The sequence below is a fragment of the Gobius niger genome (genome assembly GCF_951799975.1).
Source record: "Gobius niger genome assembly, chromosome: 5".
Taxonomy (NCBI): domain Eukaryota; kingdom Metazoa; phylum Chordata; class Actinopteri; order Gobiiformes; family Gobiidae; genus Gobius; species Gobius niger.
This window is the reverse complement of record NC_136856.1, coordinates 8,043,274-8,062,071: the sequence shown is the minus strand read 5'-3', so window position 1 is coordinate 8,062,071 and position 18,798 is coordinate 8,043,274. Positions and strand designations below refer to the sequence as shown.

Sequence of the window (18,798 nt, the reverse complement as noted above, 5' to 3'; positions counted from 1 at the left end):
GTAGTGCCATTTATCTGCCCCTCCACTGCGCTCCCAACATTAATCCTGCGCGCTCAGCCTCTCACACCGCAGCCACAGAGGCACAGAGGACCACTGTATCACACGCCGGCTCCACAGAGGGGGCACATCTCCGAACGCGCCGCTTTTACGCACGCGTCTGATGTCGAGAGCGCACGCGGACTTAAACCTCGTCCGCGCTTCTCCCTCTTTTGCTCTTTTTCTTCCACGAGCTTTTTCAGGGGGGTGGAGGGAGGGGGGGGGGGGGGCTGAAGAGAGACTGCTATAAGTTGACTCGGATCGGAATAGGAAAGGGGGCGCGTGCGGGACCGAGGATGCGGACTTAAAGAGGATTCAGACGCCGCTATCAAGCTTTTGGATCAATTCGTGGCACATTTTCCCCCCTCTCTCCGCAGAGATATGGAGATGTTTTCTTCTGTCCGCGGCGCGCTGCTCCTGTGCGCTCTCCTCCACGCGCTGCTCATCCCGGGCGGAGGACAAGCGCCGAACTGCCAGGAGGTGCGAGCCGTGTTTCACACTTTCCATCCCGGCTCCAAGTGGGTCCCCGAGCACCCGGTGTCCGGTAAGGCAAAAAAAAAAAAGAGCACGCGCCGCCACTCGGAGATGTGCTTCTGATGATGCGTTCTGTGCTTCGTTGTGAATATTGTGCGAAAACTTGGACGAAATGTTGAATGTTTAACCGCTTAACACCCGCCTGAACCGAGCGCAGTTTCTCTAGTTAGAAAAGGCAACAAAAAGTGACTATGAAAAAACTATGAAGTGGCAAAAATACGATACAAAAAAAAATACAAAAATGCATTAAAAAACTGGATAGAAAAAATATATGAAAAAGTGACCCCCAAAAAAGTGATGAAAAAGTGGCTAAAATCCAGGGGCGGACTGGCCTTATGTCCATTCTGGAAGAGCACAGAAGGGCCACCGGTCCCGCCTCAACCGAGCTTTACCCAAATCTAAAAGCTAAAAAGAAAAGCGTCAAAACAGCAACAAAAACTATGATGAAAACGGAACAAAAAAGTAATGAAAAAGCAACAAAAAAGAGTGACAAAAATGCGGCGACAACATGAAATAAAGTTACAGTCACTTGCTCTCAGTTGCTCTCCAGTCGAGAAGCTTTTAGTTTTGGGTAAAGCCGAACTGGAGAAAATGCACTCAGTTAATGCGGGTGGTAAGAGGTTAAAATATGTCTTTGGGAAAGTGTGCGTTTACTCTAATTTGGGCCAGAGTCCAGGGCAGGGGCGGACTGGCCTTATGTCCATTCTGGAAGAGCACAGAAGGGCCACCGGTCCCTCCTCAACTGAGCTTTACCCAAATCTAAAAGCTAAAAAGAAAAGCATCAAAACAGCGAGAAAAAGAGGATGAAAAAACAAACAAAAATGTGAGAAAAACACGGACGAAAAATGATAGAAAAAATAATGAAAAAAAAAACAATATATGAAAAAAATGACTTGACAAAAAGTTTCCATCACTTTTGTAGGTCTTAGCTTTCAAATGAGGCGTTACATTGTTGCTCTCCAGTCGAGAAGCTTTTAGATTTGGGTAAAGCCCAGTATAAAACAACATGAATCTAAAAGGAATTCCGTGGAGTATGGTGCACCACAAGGTTCAATTTTGGGACCATTATTATTTAATATTTATATTAATGATTTTGCTTCTGTTTCTACGACCACCTTTCCCGTTCTTTTTGCTGATGATACCAATAAAAAAATAAAAAGTCGACCTGGGGAAAATGCACTCGGTTAAGGCAGGTGGTTAGAGGTTAAAATATGTATTTGTGGAAGTGTCACAATTACGCTAATTTGGGCCAGGCTGGTCAGAGTCCAGGGCTGTTTTTCAGTCCCAGTCCGGCCCTGCTAAAATCCGATGACAACATGGCAACAACGCAAGGAAAAAGATCCATTTAGTTCAGTTTTATAGGTCTTAGCTTTCAAATGAGGCTTTGAGATTTTGGGTAAAACTGACCTGGAGGAAATGCGCTCGGTTAAGGCTGGGGGTAAGAGGTTAAGTTAACACCGAAACTCGAATGTGATGAGTGAGTGAGTGAGTGGTTAGTGTTGGGTCGTGGAGGCTGATGGTGCAGGTTCGCAGCCTCGCTTTCGTCGGTCTGTCTTCAGGGCAGCCTTGGCTTATACGAGGCAAGGCAAGCTTATTTGTAGAGCACGATTCACACACAAGGGAATTCAAAGCGCTTCACAGTTGCGTAAATACAAGAAAGCAAATAGAATCACTAAAACATAGACGTAAAATTAATCAATTACAGGAAAAGGCAAGAGTGCAGATAAAATACTTTCAGTCATATGCATGCAGTAGTTTCTTATACCACAGTGGTTCCCAACCTTTATAGTCTTGAGTATCCTTTGTGCCATTCATTTACGCTTTGATCACCTCCTACCTTGAAGTTTCTCTAAACAAAACCAAAGATTTATAAGTGACTATGAACACTGTCAAATTCAAACCTTTTACATAAAAAAAAGCTTTTCTTTTTCTTTTTTTTTCATTAACAGAAGTAGTTTCATGTACCCCCTGCTAAATGCTCAAGTACCCCATGGGTCCCTGTGCCCCTGGTTTGGAAACACTTACCATCACAGTGTATATGGAAAAGAAATGATCAATGTAATGTAAATCATCTTGTGCCCACATGAGCGCTTCATGCACAGGCCTATTATGTTTAAAGGAATAGGCCACTGTTTTTACACACTGAGATATGTTCTTACTTTAGCTTAGACGAGTTCATGTGTGCCTGTCTGGTCTTCACCCGTGCCTTCAGTCACGTAAACACAGCGCAGACGGTGTTAGCATTTAGCCTCTCCTCCTCTCCACTATAGCTCCAAATGAGGTGGAGATAGAAGCTACCAAGCTCTTCCACGTTTTCCCTATTTAAATATGGTTACGTGAAGTGTTACACTACAAAGTATAGTTACACAAAATTAAACAATGTGGATTTTCTAAGCGGATAAAAGGGGAACTATATTGTAAGGCGTAATAATACCAGTAGTAGTTCGACATCAGCGCAGTAATCTTCACTTTACTGTGCGGACTCTTTAACCTCTCTGACTTAACCAGCTTCACACAAATCTAAAAGTTTGTGTAGCGCCTCATTTGAAAGCTAAGACCCACCAAACTCATTTAAATTGATCATATTCCTTGCGTTTTTGTCGCGTTGTCACTTTTTTTGACATTTTTTCCGTATCACTTTGTCACTTTGTTGGCATTTCTCTGTCACTTTTCCCCACGTTTTTGTCCCTTTTCATTGTTTCCGTCTCACTTTTTTGTCGCTATTAAGTTGCAAGTTTTAGACGCTTTTAGATTTGGGTAAAGCATTATTGTCTACTGTTGCTTTATCTTTTATTCTTTGTGTTATTGTTGCTTTTCCGGCACGTTTTTGCCGCTCTTTCGTCACTTTTTTTTAAATCACTCTGTTGTTGTTGTTTTCATCCTCACTTTTGTCGCTCTTTTGTTGCTTTTTTTCCCCCAAGAAGCTTTTAGATTTGGGTAAAGAGGGTTATGTCAGCATTTAATATGGATACTTAGCTTCAAGAAGTTCAACACAGTGTCAGACAGGGGCGGACTGGCCTTATTCTGGAAGAGCACAGAAGGGCCACTGGCTCTAGGGCCACCAGTCCCGCCTCAACCGAGCTTTACCCAAATCTAAAAGCTAAAAAGAAAAGCATCAAAATAGCGAGAAAAAGAGGATGAAAACAAAACAAAAATGTGCTGGAAAAGCAACAAAAAAGCGACAAAAAATGTGATGAAAAGGCGACAAAAGCATGAGAAAAACACGGACAAAAAAAACTACAAAAACGTGAGGAAAACACAACATAAAATGACAAAAATGACGTGTTGGTCTTAGCTTTCAAATGAGGCGTTACATTGTTGCTCTCCAGTCGAGAAGCTTTTAGATTTTGGGTAAAGCCCAGTATGAAAAAAACATGAATCTAAAAGGAATTCCGTGGAGTATGGTGTACCACAAGGTTCAATTTTGGGACCATTATTATTTATCATTTATATTAATGATTTTGCTTCTGTTTCTACGACCACCTTTCCAGTTCTTTTTGCTGATGATACCAATAAAAAAATAAATAATAAAAAGTCGACCTGGGGAAAATGCACTTGGTTAAGGCGGGTGGTTAGAGGTTAAAATATGTATTTGTGGAAGTGTCACAATTACGCTAATTTGGGCCAGGCTGGTCAGAGTCCAGGGCTGTTTTTCAGTCCCAGTCCAGCCCTGGTGTCAGAAAATGGCACAAAATGTAAACACATAGGGTCCACAATCCATCCACACCCTGAAGATCGAACATTTCCTCATTCATTACCTTTAGTGTGGGTGGTTTCTTTCCACTGGATGTTTCATTTCAATTTCAGACTTAGTTGTCGCCTAATCCGACAAAGGGATTGTGCACTTCCATTGTTTGGTTTATACAGGAGAGGTGTCGGGATGAAGTGATCGGCGGCTCATTTCACCTGCTCATGCTTTAGTTCAGAAAGTGGAACCTGCTAAAGCTTTTCATGGAAATGACTCCCTCTCTGTCCCTGGAGTCCTTGGTGGGATTTCGACAGCAGAAGCAGTAGCAGCAGCAGCAGCAGTAGCCTTCGTAGTAGCGCCTCTGTCCCGCTGACCTCCGGGAGCAGCCGAGCCCACTCCGCTCCGCTCCCTCTGGCTCCACATTTATCATCTGCCTCCGAATACAACCCACTAACAGCGGAGAGAGAGACCAAATGTTGCGAAAATTGTCTGGAAATGTCATTAACCTTCTGCTGTTGCAATTAGCGGAGCCGCTCGGAAAATGGCACTTCAGAATATCACCATTGTGGTAAAACTAAATAAATGGCTTCTCCTGTATCTCAGACGAGGAATAATGGTGGGACTTTGGGCTGTAATTGTGGAGGTTTGACTGCTGCTCATAATGATGCACAAAGCCAAAAACCTGCCACTGGTGTTGCTTCAAGGGCAGAAAAAGTGGAAAAATATGAAGCCTAATGCCATTTTTCCTCCTTTTTGTTTAAAAATCAAAGTTTCTCATCATCCAGAAGCGATAGCGAAGCGATTATTTAAATGAACTCTAACTGTAAATGATTTTATGTTGATTAGGGGCAGACATTGTAAGATTTTACTTCTTTCTGCTCCTTTTCATTCATGTTAAATGCTGTTGTTGCATTTTTAAATGAATGAAATAAATAAAAAAATGAAATGAAATGAATGAAGCGATAGCAATTGAGAAAAGACTTACAATCGTGCATAGGCAAACTCTGTTGTGCCATGGGAAATTGTGTCACCGTAGCTTAGGGCTGCTCGATTATTGAAAAAATAATAATCACGTTTTTTTCATAATTGAAATCACGGTTATTCAAATGATTTTTTGTTGCCTCTAAAAAAAGTATTTATTTTATTTATATATTCATTAATAAAAAAAACCTCTGCTGAAAATCTTCTGTTTTCTAAACAGTCATAAAAGTACAAATGATTTCAAGTTTGCCTCGATTAAGGAGAGGTCTCTGTTTCACACCTACCCCCTGCTGGCCAGCCCTCACACCTGCGCAAGCAAACTGAGCGGTGCGGCCTTATGACGTCATCACACAGCGCGGTTTGTTTTTATGTCAGGCAAAAGCGTGAGCCATGGCACGAGAAATGCGAAGGGAAAATAATCCCAGCGCCGTGAAATAATGCAAGTCTGCTTTGAAAAAAAGAAAAAATGTATTTAAAAAAAAAGAAAAAATTTGATCAACTGCACAGCCCTACCGTAGCTCTATGATATATTTAAAACAATCTTAAAAGATAATAAAACAATATACAGAATAATAGTAAAATTGAATAAAATGTTTGAAGATGTCTAAATGGGGTTAGCAAGTTTCTAAGACGCCATGGTTAGTTCTTTGCAGGGAATGCCTTAAATTATTCTGTAATTAATCTCATAGCACTTCTTTCAAAACTATTTCCACCATATCAGTCATCTTATGGTCCTTAGTTTCACACCAAGTACTTCCTTATAAAATATTTTATCTCTCAAGAACTAAAAGGCCTAGATCAAGATCAAATCACGCCCAAAACATGTCTGAAAAGGTTGTAAAATAGATTTAAATTGGATGAAATATGCCTACGCTTTAAGGCAGATCTATAGATTTGTGTTTGTCAGAATCAGAATCAAAATAATTTTCAATTCATGACCTTATGAACAACGAGGATTTTTTTCGGTCGATCATGTAACAAGAAACATATAAACATATAAAGTTGTTGAATAATAAACTATAACAACTTTATACTGTAAGACTATAAGGGCAGGTGTAAGAAGATTACATTTAAACTATGAGAGGTAGTATAATGAAAAGATATTCAGCAGCCTAATTGTAGAGCAGCATTATGCAATGACACTGCATTATTTACAAATGGTTAGAAACATAATAAAATCTTCTCTTCTTTGTGTAATAAAACCACGTTATGTAATAATTTTCTCATTTTGCAATAACGTTTGTGGCATAAAACACTTTATGGTGATTATGATTTTGCATTTGTAAAGGCGTATTTGATCATTTCTAAAACTTGCAGAGCTTTCCAGTGTTGGTTAATCGTTTATATAGTAATTGCTGTTAATGCTCAGTTGATTAATATGTTTAGAACTTATAAAACTTAAAGGGGCAAGTTAGTCATTTTATACTCATTACTGCCACCTCAGGTCTTATGCGTAACTGCAGCTTCTATATTAAGCTCGTGCATGACGGCACTTCAGACCCGAATTAACACCTTTTTGAGTGACAGTGCAGGATTTTAGGGGCAGTTGTGGTGAACAGGTCTGGGCTCATTCTACACATTAGGACATGGCTTGAACATATAGGGGGATGAAAATTATTACCATAAATGCTCTAATATAGGCCGGGGCCTTTATTTACTCAAGGGCCTCTAGAATCAGGCCTTTATTGGAACCAGGCCACAATTAGAGACAGGCCTTTATTTCTATTTGAGCAAAACGGACAACCAGGAAAACGAAGAAAAACGAGATTTGTGTCCATTTGCACCTAAAATATTAGGTTCATTTATTAATTAACATTTCAAACCCTCTCCCAGCGGCTGGAACATTGACGCCGTTTATTTTGTCGGGACAACAGGAAGTGTTTCGTTGCTGTTAGCGGAGCTTTGACATCAATGTCACTGCAGGTTTCTGTTTCGTTTTTACCGCGGACTGGATTATTTGTTGTGATCTTGTGTAAAAGGCGAGTTTAGACGGAGCGTTTGTGTTTGTGATCGATCATGAGACTGACCCGAGAGAAGACGAGACGCTCGCGCTGATGGGAGGAGTTATTTTGAGGCGTGGGACTGACCTGCACACGGAGCAGCTGGACGTGCTTTGAAGACGCGATGGAGACTTTATTAAAACCCTGGAGGGTCACACAACATTTGTTGCTTGCCCTGTTTCTACAAATAGTCACAGGAGGTTTGAAAAGTGGCTAAATCTGTGTCAAAGTTACGCTCGGATCAGCTCCTCCGCAGCGTCCCCCTCGGCCCGGGTTCCCGTTTGTTTACTTCCTGCACGTGAGTTTTCATTTACACGAGTATGAGACAAATTCCTAACATGGGGAATATTTCTACAGCTATAGTTTCCAATAAAAGCCCCGGCCTGTTTTAGAGACCGGCTTTAATTTGCCTCCGCCAGCCTCGAACCCGGCCTCTGTTAAAGACCCGGCCACTAATGGAATACAGGCCAGTATTAGAGAATTTACGGTAGTTTTAACATTTTTAAACTCCGTATAGTCCCTTTAAGCTTAACACTTTCTGACTTTTTCCTAATCTGAACCAGACACCGGGATGGTGCGCATTGCGACTATAGGTTTGGGTCTGTATAAATGGTATAAATGGTAAACAATGGTAGTAAAGATGTGTGAAAGTTTTCTGTGAAGAGTTAATTTGCAAAAGCAGATGTCTCCATTTTGAATTTTTATCAGAATCGTTTTGGATATTTGTTTCTGTATACAGACGAGTGAAACTACAGTAAGGTGTAAATCTGATTAAGATGTGGCTTTATGTTTTTATGGCACTGAAACAGACCTGGTAATGAAAAAGACGCAGTAAGATGCATTACAAACTTAGTAATGTGAAGATACCAAATGCACCACCTGAAGAAATCCAAGCACCACCAGTGGATGTAGCTAAAAGCAGCTCATGTTCAATATTGCAGAAGTGCTTTTGGCCCGATGAGAAACACTGAAGTTATAAGAATGCGAAAAACAAACTCGCCACATTGATCCGTATTGATTCAACCGAGGAGCCGAGGGAGACTCCGGAGGTATCGTTGAACTCGTGGACCTTTTGACAGTCGGAGATGTAACTTTTAGGAAAATGTGTGTTATGAAAGAGGAGCCTGGGGTTTACGAGGGAGCGCTGTGTGGTTCGGGACGTCTGTGGTTGTGGTTTTACATGGCACAAAAAGTTTGATTTCCTGGAAGCTTATTTTGCTATTTTATATGAGCATAAAATGACTAACTTGCATCTAGTCCCTTTTAATATAGAAGCTGCAGTTACGTATAAGACCTGAGGTGGCAGTAGTGAGTATAAAATGACGAACTTGCATCTAGTCCCTTTTAATATAGAAGCTGCAGTTACGTATAAGACCTGAGGTGGCAGTAGTGAGTATAAAATGACTAACTTGCATCTAGCCCCTTTTAATATAGAACCTGCAGTTACTCATAAGACCTGAGGTGGCAGTAGTGAGTATAAAATCGCTAACTTGCATCTAGGCCCTTTCAATATAGAAGCTGCAGTTACGCATAAGACCTGAGGTGGCAGTAGTGAGTATAAAATGACGAACTTGCATCTAGTCCCTTTTAATATAGAAGCTGCAGTTACGTATAAGACCTGAGGTGGCAGTAGTGAGTATAAAATGACTAACTTGCATCTAGCCCCTTTTAATATAGAACCTGCAGTTACTCATAAGACCTGAGGTGGCAGTAGTGAGTATAAAATCACTAACTTGCATCTAGGCCCTTTCAATATAGAAGCTGCAGTTACGCATAAGACCTGAGGTGGCAGTAGTGAGTATAAAATGACATATACATGACAGCATGACAGGGCCCTCGCAGTGTGGGCCGTAAGAGATTTCTGTAACACTGGAGAAAGATGAAATCGAAGTCCTCCATTCCTGTTCATGGAGGGGTTCATCTTTGACTCCTCGTTTTTCTTTAGCTACATTTTTACCCTCGCCGTCCTCAAAGGAGTGGTTTCTTTTAGGATAATATGGAAATACTGCTCAGTTTCGCCTTATTTTTAGATCTGAAGTATTTCCAAGTCACCCCTGCTAAGTGCTCATGTACCTCCTGGTTGAGAAACGCTGATGTAATGCCTGTCAGATTAATTTAACCTCTTTCCCCCCCGGCTTAACCGAGCGCATTGTCTCCAGTCCGGCTTTACCCAGTTTTTTGTTGTTATTTTGTAGCGTTTTTGTCGCTCTTTTGTCCATTTTCTATTTTGTTTTTGTTGCTTTTCTGGCACGTTTTTGTCGCTCTTTTGTCGCTGCTCTGTTGTTGTTTTTTTGTTACTCTTTTGTGGCTTTTTTGTCCGGTGTTCATCACGTTTGTGTCACTTTTTTTGTTGTATTTTTGTCACTTTTCTTTTTTGTTATTGTTGTGTTTTCATCCTTGTTTTCGTCAATATTTCATTCAATATCAACCTAAGCAGGAAGGGCCTGGTCGGTGTTTGGATGGGAGACTGTTTGGGAAACACCAGGAAGCCTATAGCGAATGTAGTGAATGAGTGAGTGGTTGGTGGTGGTCGGAGGGGCCGATGGCGCAGATTGGTTGCCTTGCTTCTACCCCGGGGCAGCTGTGGCTACAATAGTAGTTTACCCCCACCGAGTATGGAGTGAACGAATAATGCAATGTAAAGCGTCTTTGAGTGTCCAGAAAAGCGCTATATGAAACCAATGCATTATTTTTATTATTATCAAAGCCAAACTGGAGAAAATGTGCTCGGTTCAGATGGGGGTGTAGAGATAATATTTCAGTTATTCTGTTTATAAACTTGTTTAAGAATGCTAAGCTGAATTTGATCCCAGACACTAAACTATGTACAATTTGTTATGAGACCCAAGGACAGCATCTCAGCCTCTCTGCCTGAGAACTGAGTGTTCACTATTTGTTTAGTCTACACATGCAAGACTGTAGCAACTCTATAATGATATGTGAATCTGTGACTTCCTCACTTAGCTCTGAACGCAGCATGTCGCCTCTGACTTTGTGCTCTCCTGATTGTTGCTCTTGTTAATAAATCTGGTTCTGGACACGATCCGCTACAATCCGGGAGTTTTTTGGTCATATTTTAAACTTCCACAGAGATTAAGAAACTGATAAAGTGAAAAATCTTGCCTCATGGACAGATTTCTGGAAGTATCAAATCTGGGGCCAATTTACTGATTTCAAGTATTATTTATTTATTGGTTTATGTGGACGGGACAGTGCATGTTAATGAACATACATGGGTCTCATGCATGTAAACAAGCCACACCGGATTGTAGCCTTGGGAAAATCTCCATCCTCCATGCAGTGTTAATTTCATCAACTAAAATATTTAGTCTCAATTTTAGTCAAAGTGATATTTTTGCCGACTAAAACTAAAATAAAAGTTTCTCATGAGACTAAAACTGTGACTAAAAGTCCAGATATTTTAGTCGACTAAAATAAGACTAAATAAAAATGAAAAGGACAGACTAAAATCATCCAAACTTCTATTGAGCGTCTGAGAGAGCTTCATATTATTTAAATCAGGGGTGTCCAAAGTGCGGCCCTCAGACCAATTTTTGGTGGCCCTCTGCCTTTTTGCTGAATCGGGACACATCATCAGAGATAGTCCTTTTTATTTGAAATGTAATAATTCCACACAATTCTAACCTAACAACTAACCTTTTACTGTGAGACAGAGCTGGCATGAAGGTTTTGAGCAGAACTAGAGGTGTGGGGCACAATTTAAACCTCTGCTAGTCAAAGGTTTTGCGGCACTAACCACCGATCTATGGCCCTTCACCCTGTGTACGCTTCAGTATGTGGTGGCCCCACAGGAAAAAAGTTTGGACACCCCTGATTTAAATTCTCTGCCAAAGGATCAACGCTGAGCTTTGTTCATGTAGAGCAGCTCCATGAAGTCGATATAATGAATATTATCAATGCAAAGTCGACTAAATTAGTCTTAATTTTAGTCGACTAAAACAAGACTAAAATTTTAAATTTTTTTTTGACTAAATCTCGACTAAAATTAAACTACATTTTAGTCAAAAGACTAAGACTAAAACTATAATAAAATATGTTGTCAGAATTAACACTGCCTCCATGCGCACTCTCAGACACACTCTCATTCATCCTGGCTTATTGTACATGTTTTTAGTGGTAGGGGAAGCCGGAGCACCAGGAGGAAACCTACGCAGACACAGGGGAAACATGCACACAGACCCGTCCAGGGGGAATCGAACCTGGGACCTTCGAGCTTATTTCTAGATTACTTTTTGCATTGCATCTACATCATTATATATATTTTTTGACACAACAGTACCTGAAAACAACTGTTGCCGAGCGCATGAGTGTGTTTTCTGTTTTCTATCTGCGTATGAAAGTGTACACGGCTTTTCCCTCCTCAGTGATACGTGTGAAGTGGCCTCAGGACCTGCAGCTCCTGTGGCAGAAACACCGTCGGCTGCAAATGTTAATTGGATGTTTAAGTGTCGCGTCGGACAGAGCTCCCAGCATGCCTCGCTCCTCTGAGTCCTCTCCTGAACTGCCTTTATTTTTACAAATCATCTGGATGTGATGGAGAGAGCGGGGGCGGCACAGACTGTGATGAAGCTTTTAGTTCAGTTTAGAGCAGGAAATTTGAACGATTGAGGTTTTTGGACTTTGTTTTTGCAAGATTGTTTTGTTCGTTGTGTTTTGTTCACCTCTTAACTCCCACCTGAACTGAGCACATTTTCTCTAGATCAGTTTTACCCAAATCTCAAAGCTTACAGCCTATTGTCAAACGCTTAATTTGGAAGCTAAGACCTTCAAAACTGATCTGAATGGATATTTTTCTTTGCGTTGTTGTCCTGTTGTCATCAGATTTTTGCCACTTTTTCATTGATTTTTTGTCACCCTTTTGTTTCCTTTTTGGGGGCTCTTATTGTCACTTTTTTGTCATGTTTTTTATTGCATTTTTGTCACATTTTTGTAATTTTTTATCGCATTTTCGCCACTTCATAGTTTTTGTCACTTTTTTGTGTTTTTGTCAGTTTTTTGTGGCTTTTTTTTATCGCACTCTTGCCATCTTTTCATTGCTCTTTTGTCAGTCTTTGTTGCTCTTTTGTTGGGTTTTCTTCCTTGTTTTCCTTTCGTTTTTGTCGCAATTTTCATGGTTTTTTAGGCCCTGTCCATACGAAGTCAAGCTGAGGATGAGACGCAAAGATATTTTATCAATCCAGTGTATCGTCCATACGAGCCCGGCGTTTTGGGGGTCTGTGAACGAACACTTTCCAAACTAGGTCCCAGAGTGGAAAGATCTCAAAACGCCGTTTACGCGGCGCCGTTGTTACGACATCTCTAAACGTCTACTAAAACGATGACATCACAGCGCCAGAGTGGTGTCTGTTATCCATAATCTACTGACCTTACGATGAGTTTTCCTCATGGATCTATGATGGTTTGACTCCGCTCCTCTTTGCTCCACTTTCCCCTCGGTTTGGCCACTCCTCCTTGTCTGGCGGGTTGACGACTGTATTTATAATATTTATTACGGAGACATTATCAGTACATCACCAAAATATTGTTATCGCAATCAGTGTTAATTTCGTCGACTAAAATATTTAGTCTTAATTTTAGTCAAAGTGATATTTTTGACGACTAAAATTGGACTAAAACTAAATTAAAAGTTTCTCGTGAGACTAAAACTATGACTAAAATGTCCAGATATTTTAGTCGACTAAAATAAGACTAAATAAAAATGAAAAGGAGAGACTAAAATCATCCAAACTTCTATTGACCGTCTGAAAGAGCCTTACATGAACAGGGTTGAGCTTTGTTCATGTGAAGCAGCTCCATGAAGTCGAGGACCTTGATTAAATATGATTATAATGAATATTATAAATATAAGTCGACTAAATTAGTCTTCATTTTAGTCGACTAAATTGACATGCAATTTTAGTCGACTAAAACTTGACTAAAATTGAAAAGTTTTTTTTGACTAAATCTTGACTAAAATTAAATTACATTTTAGTCAAAAGACTAAGACTAAAACTAAAATAAAATATGTTGTCAAAACTAACACTGATGGCAATAAGCCACCGCCATATTGCCATATTTTGAATTTTTATGTCTTATTTTGGCTCAATTTGATGAAAAGCGAATAGATTATGAATGTTGAATATTGACTTAAGACAGTTACTGAACATCACAGCGTTTTCGAATGACATTTGTAGCAGAAACATCTTGGCTCTTTACTTCCAAATCTTCTCTCTCTCTGCCTCGAATGCTCTGTCCGTGACTGGAGCTGTCTGTGTGTCAGCCGCTCTCAGTAAATCAATGATCAGTGAGGCTTAGACACTCCCTGAGCCTTCGGACAGTTTCACATGAGCTGCTTTTGTTATGTCCACAGTGACCAGTGTGCGCTGAAGTGAGTCCTGATGATTTGTACTGAACAAGAAGCTGTAAAAAGCTCCAAACCTGGGGATAAAGGGCCTTCACGGCTGACCCATGGTAACCTTTAGATACAGATGAACTTATGTGAGCGTTTTATCACTGTTTCCACTCGCATTGGCTCTTGTCATGAGCTGCTTCTTTAAACATCCGTCCATCTTTTCTTTCACCACAGGACATTTTTTTGTGCCAAAAACAAAAGCGAAATGAAGCCCATTGGTTGATCCGAGGGGAGCGTTTGGTTTCCACTCCAGTAACACCTATTACCTGTGTTAATGGAGTCTGACACCCCGCCCGTCTGCCAGATGGGACTCTTCACCAGCCGCTAATACTAATACGGCTTTGTGAGACGCGCAGACGCAAGTCACACCTGGAGTTGAGGTGTTAAAACGCTCCCGAGAGAAAATGGTGAATGTGAATCCATTTTACGCTTTACTAGACGGCTTGTAGCATGTCTCTAAGTGAAAATGACATGCGAAATCCAGCTTGATTTAATTATCATTTTAAATCATTTGTTTAGAAATAAACTTTGTAAAGAAATTATACCATACAGTAAGTCAATAATATTGTTAGTTGTAGATGTTCATGAATTTGAATTTGATACAAATGCTTTAGAACAAGATGCATATACTAGAAGAGGACAAAGCTAATCTTGTTCCATGAGTGAAAATAATATCTGGTGTCGGGCATTTAAGTAGTTTTTAAAGCAACGCTTTATTTTACAGTACTCATACAAACTGAGTACAATGTAATGTGCTCTGTAACAATGTGTAATAACTTGTACCTATGGGTTACATTTACAGTGGAATAATGTGTAGTAGTAGTTTGGAGGTGCATAAAACCCTATAACTCTAACCCTAACCTTAAAGGAACAGGTCACCGTTTTTACATACTGAGATATGTTCTTACCTTAGCTTTGACGAGTTCTTTAGGACCTGTCTGATCTTCCCCCGTGCCTTCAGTCACGTAAACACAGCGCAGACGGCGTTAGCATTTAGCCTCTCCCTCTCTCCACTATAGCTCCAAAACAGGTCAAGATAGAAGCTACCAAGCTCTTCCACGTTTTCCCTATTTAAATATGGTTACGTGAAGTGTTCCACTACAAAGTATAATTACACAAAACTAAACAATGTGGATTTTCTAAGCAGATAAAAGGGGGGACTATATTGTAAGGCGTAATAATACCAGGAGTAGTTTGGCATCCGCACAGTAAAGTGAAGATTACTGCGCGGATTTCGAACTACTCCTGGTATTGTTACCATTTGTACTTACACTTGCTGTGTCAGTTTCCTGAGATCGTTCGTGTTGACGCCTCAGTGGGATCGATGGAGCCAGTCTGAATTGTTTGCTTTGTTTGTTCTGTGTTGTCATGTCCGATTAGTATTAACTTATTCATTGTTTTTTGTGTGTTTTGTAAATTGTATTTTATGGACCCCCTTCATCTCAAAGGGAGTTCTAGGAAAGAATAAAGTATACAATTTTACTGGCTCTGTTGCGTACGCTCGTCGTGTGACACATTCACAAATCATTCACACAGTGCCTGTAACGTCTTTAACGTGTCACTTAATAGACTTTTATTCATATTCAGGCCTCATTTATTTACCAGAGGAGATCACTCCTGTCGCGCTCTGGAACGATCTTCCGCGTTCGCTACGTTTTCTTGGTAAACAGTCTCAATTTATATAGCGCTTTTCCACCTATATTAGGCACTCAAAATCACGGGGTGGCAAGCAGGGTTGTGCCGATGGACGGTGATGGATGAGCAACATCACACTGGAGAGCCACCATCGTGATGCCACGCCCCCTCCTGTCAGAAACACGCACTGGTCTTTTGTAGGCCTTGTACACCTACAAACTTTGCAGGGATTGCACTGTAAATTCAATCACGGATATAACTAATACGCACGCCAGTTTCAGTACCTGCCAGAAGCCATGACGTGTTAGCCGTAATTATTAAAGTAAAGACGCAGCTGCTCTGGTTCTGACGCCGGAGCTCTCTCTCTCTCTGCAGCTCAGAGTTTAACAGCATGTGGTTTTGCTTTGCTTCGTACGGAAACTTAAACCGTTTTAAAATGATGAGATGGCTCTCGCATCGGAGCTAGCTGAGTGCGCATGGGTTTGGATTATTCTCACGAAGGACTGAGAGAGGAGAGAGAGAGGCGCGGTGCAGGAGGTATGAGGTTACGAGCTCACGGACCGGGCGGCGCGTGGAGCGGCTTCAAAAACGTAGGCTAACATCGTCAGCGGCCAGTTAAGGGAACATCGCCCAACCCTCGTGGCAAGCAGGGTCAGGGATTATTTCTGGGGTGGCAACACATTTTACATCGTCGAATGTTTATAGCGGGGTACGCAAGTTTTTGCTTGATTGAAAGGTAATTTTTCCGTTTAGATGCAGCTGAGCCCCTCCCCAAAATTAAACACATAGTAGCATTGTTATATATGTAGGGGGTTTCTAACTCAGGTAAAATTTAAACTTCTGTAATAGAAAAAAAGAATATTAAAATCATCATCTATGGAGCCACAGAAGTTGCACCTGGCTCTAAAGTTGTTATAATTCTTTGTTCTGTCAAAAAAGTAAGAACTAAGAGTGAGCCTCTGTAAGCACCCAAGTAGCTTCGAGAGCAGATGTGAGACATCACAATGGGGCGGCAGGACCTTTAATAGGGGTGGCAGCTGCCACCCCGTGCCACCCCTCTAGATCCGGCCCTGTCACCCATTCACACGCTCATTCATACACCAATGTACGCAGACACTGGAGGCAAGGTGGGTGAAGTGTCTTGCCCAAGGACACAACGACAGTGGGCACCTTCAGGAGGCGGGATTCAGACCCTTGACCTTCCGATCATGAGACGACCCGCCCGACCAACTGCGCCACCGTCGCACCTTCTCGATTCTGTTAATGTTTTTAAGAGCAAACTAAAAACCTACTTGTTTTGGAAAGTATTCCAGTAGATTAAAGGGGCCAGATGCAAGTTGGCAGTTTTATACTCACTACTGCCACCTCAGGTCATATGTGTAACTGCAGCTTCTATATTAAGCTCGTGCATGACGGCACTTCGGACCCGAAGTAACACCTTTTTGAGTGACGGTGCAGGATTTTAGAGGCAGTTGAACAGGTCTGAGCTCATTCTACACATTAGGACATGGCTGGAACATGTAGGGGAGGAAAATACCTCATTTTTCAATTTTTAAACTCAGTATAGTCCCTTTAAGTGTTGTTGTGACTGAAACTGTCCTTTGTTTGTATTTCTATTCTAACTTTACGTACTTTACTTTTAAGAGTGGGCTAAAACTTTAGAAATCAATATACTGTACAATATAGGAGCTGATTTCTATTTCCTGGATTTTGATTTAATCTTTAGGCAACGCTCGCCTTGCCCAATTGGACACAAAGTTTGATTGAATAGAAACCGATACAATAGACGACAGTTTGGAGTGTGATAAGGGCCGTAGTGGCCTTGGTTTGGGCAGAGAGTGTTTTCTAACTTTGAGGCTTTTGTCTCTTTGATTCAGAGGAGATGAATCATGAATGTGAAGGATGCGACAGAGTGGGGCTCGTTTGGAGAAGTTTTATTGATTGCGTGTGCTTTGTTGGATGAGCTAAGTATACATGAGAACACAGTCTGTGCTGCTTCACCTGTTAGCGCTGCTGCTGCAAATATCAGAAATAAAGACAAGGATGAGAGAAATCATTGAGTTTCAAAGAAGCACACATTTATTTTATTAGTGTTACGATCCAGCTCTGCTCTGAGGAAGTGGAAGCAACAAAACCAAGATGGGAAATGGTCAGACACAGTTAACAAACAAAACTAACTAGAATCAAATGGACGAGTCTGAAAGTACAGATAAAAGTTTGCATCTGTGATTCACGACTGGAGCAATCAATCAATCAAACTTTATTTATAAAGCGCTTTTCATACCGAAAGGTATCACAAAGTGCTTTACAGATTACGACATTTAAAACAATGCGCCTGGCACAACCTCCCATATATATATTTTATATATTAGGATTAAGGCGAGACACTGCAGGTGAATAGGGAAAACATGTATATTTACAGATATCAATTTGAAACTGTTGCTGTTGATCACTGGCATAAATGTGAGAAAAAAATACATGGCAAGTTTTCTGTCATTTTATCTTTTCATATAAGAACAAGGTGTTTTATGCCTAAAAAACACTCTTAAAAACATGAACGTTCTCCTCAGCCCTGAGCTCCTCCTCAGGTGGTTCCAGAGGCGAGGGCCGTAATATTGGAAAGACGCCTCACCATGAGTCTTTTTGTGACTTTAGGAATAACTAGGAGACCCCTTCAGGAGGAGCGAAGGGGCCGTGAAGGTTCGTAAGGTCAAAGCAGTTCTGAAAGATAAGAAGGACCAAGACCATTAAGACATTTAAAAACCATTAAAAGAACTTTAAAATCGATCCTGAAACACACGGGGCCAATGCAGCGATTCTAAAACCGGTGTAATGTGGTCCCGCCTCCTGGTCTTCGTCAGGACACGAGCTGCTGAAGTTTGTAAAAGTTGTAAACCTGAGATCCTCTTTTTGGGAAGACCAGAAAACAGGGCATTACAATAGTCGATACGACTGGTGATAAAAGCATGCATGAGCGTCTCCGTGTTGGCCCGAGAGAGAATGGGGCGACTCTGGCTCTGTTCTTTAGATGTAAAAACCTATCTTTGTGATATTCTTAATGTGTGGAATAAACTCCAGCTCAGAGTCAAAGATCACACCCAGGTTCTTCACCTGTGAGGAAGGATTAATAAACAGTGACTGTAGTTTGGGTAAAAGTCTCTCTCTCAGGGCCGATGATTAACATTTCAGTTTTGTCCTGGTTAAGCTGGAGAAAGTTTTCTGCAGCTTAACCAGGATTGAACCAGGCCACTAAAGTAACCAGAGCAAATCCATTAAACTGTGGTGACTCTGACTTGTTTGGTCTCACACACAAATGTGTTAAAGCGAGTCTCTGGTTGGGGAAGGAAGTCGAGAACTCATGCGTTTTTGTGTCGAGCTGCTGTGTGTGTGGAAAGTCAGAAATAAATTGCTGAGACTTAAGCTTTTCGCTTCTCCACATTGGCCGGCCTGAAGTTTGAACGACTCCGACCCCTGGTGACCAAATCGACTCGGCATCTCCACCTCGTCCTGTC

The 18,798-nt window shown here is 41.1% G+C and overlaps 1 protein-coding gene across 1 annotated transcript in view; it reads left to right on the top strand.

The window, feature by feature from the left end:
- The first annotated feature begins 327 nt into the window (after positions 1-327).
- The window catches only part of gpc3 (glypican 3), a 414,131-nt gene continuing 395,660 nt past the window's right edge, over positions 328-18,798 (top strand). Inside the window, exon 1 of the mRNA XM_079556226.1 lies at positions 328-580. Coding sequence (XP_079412352.1) covers positions 418-580 — 163 coding nt within the window. The 5' untranslated portion in view covers positions 328-417. The remainder of the gene's footprint in view (positions 581-18,798) is intronic.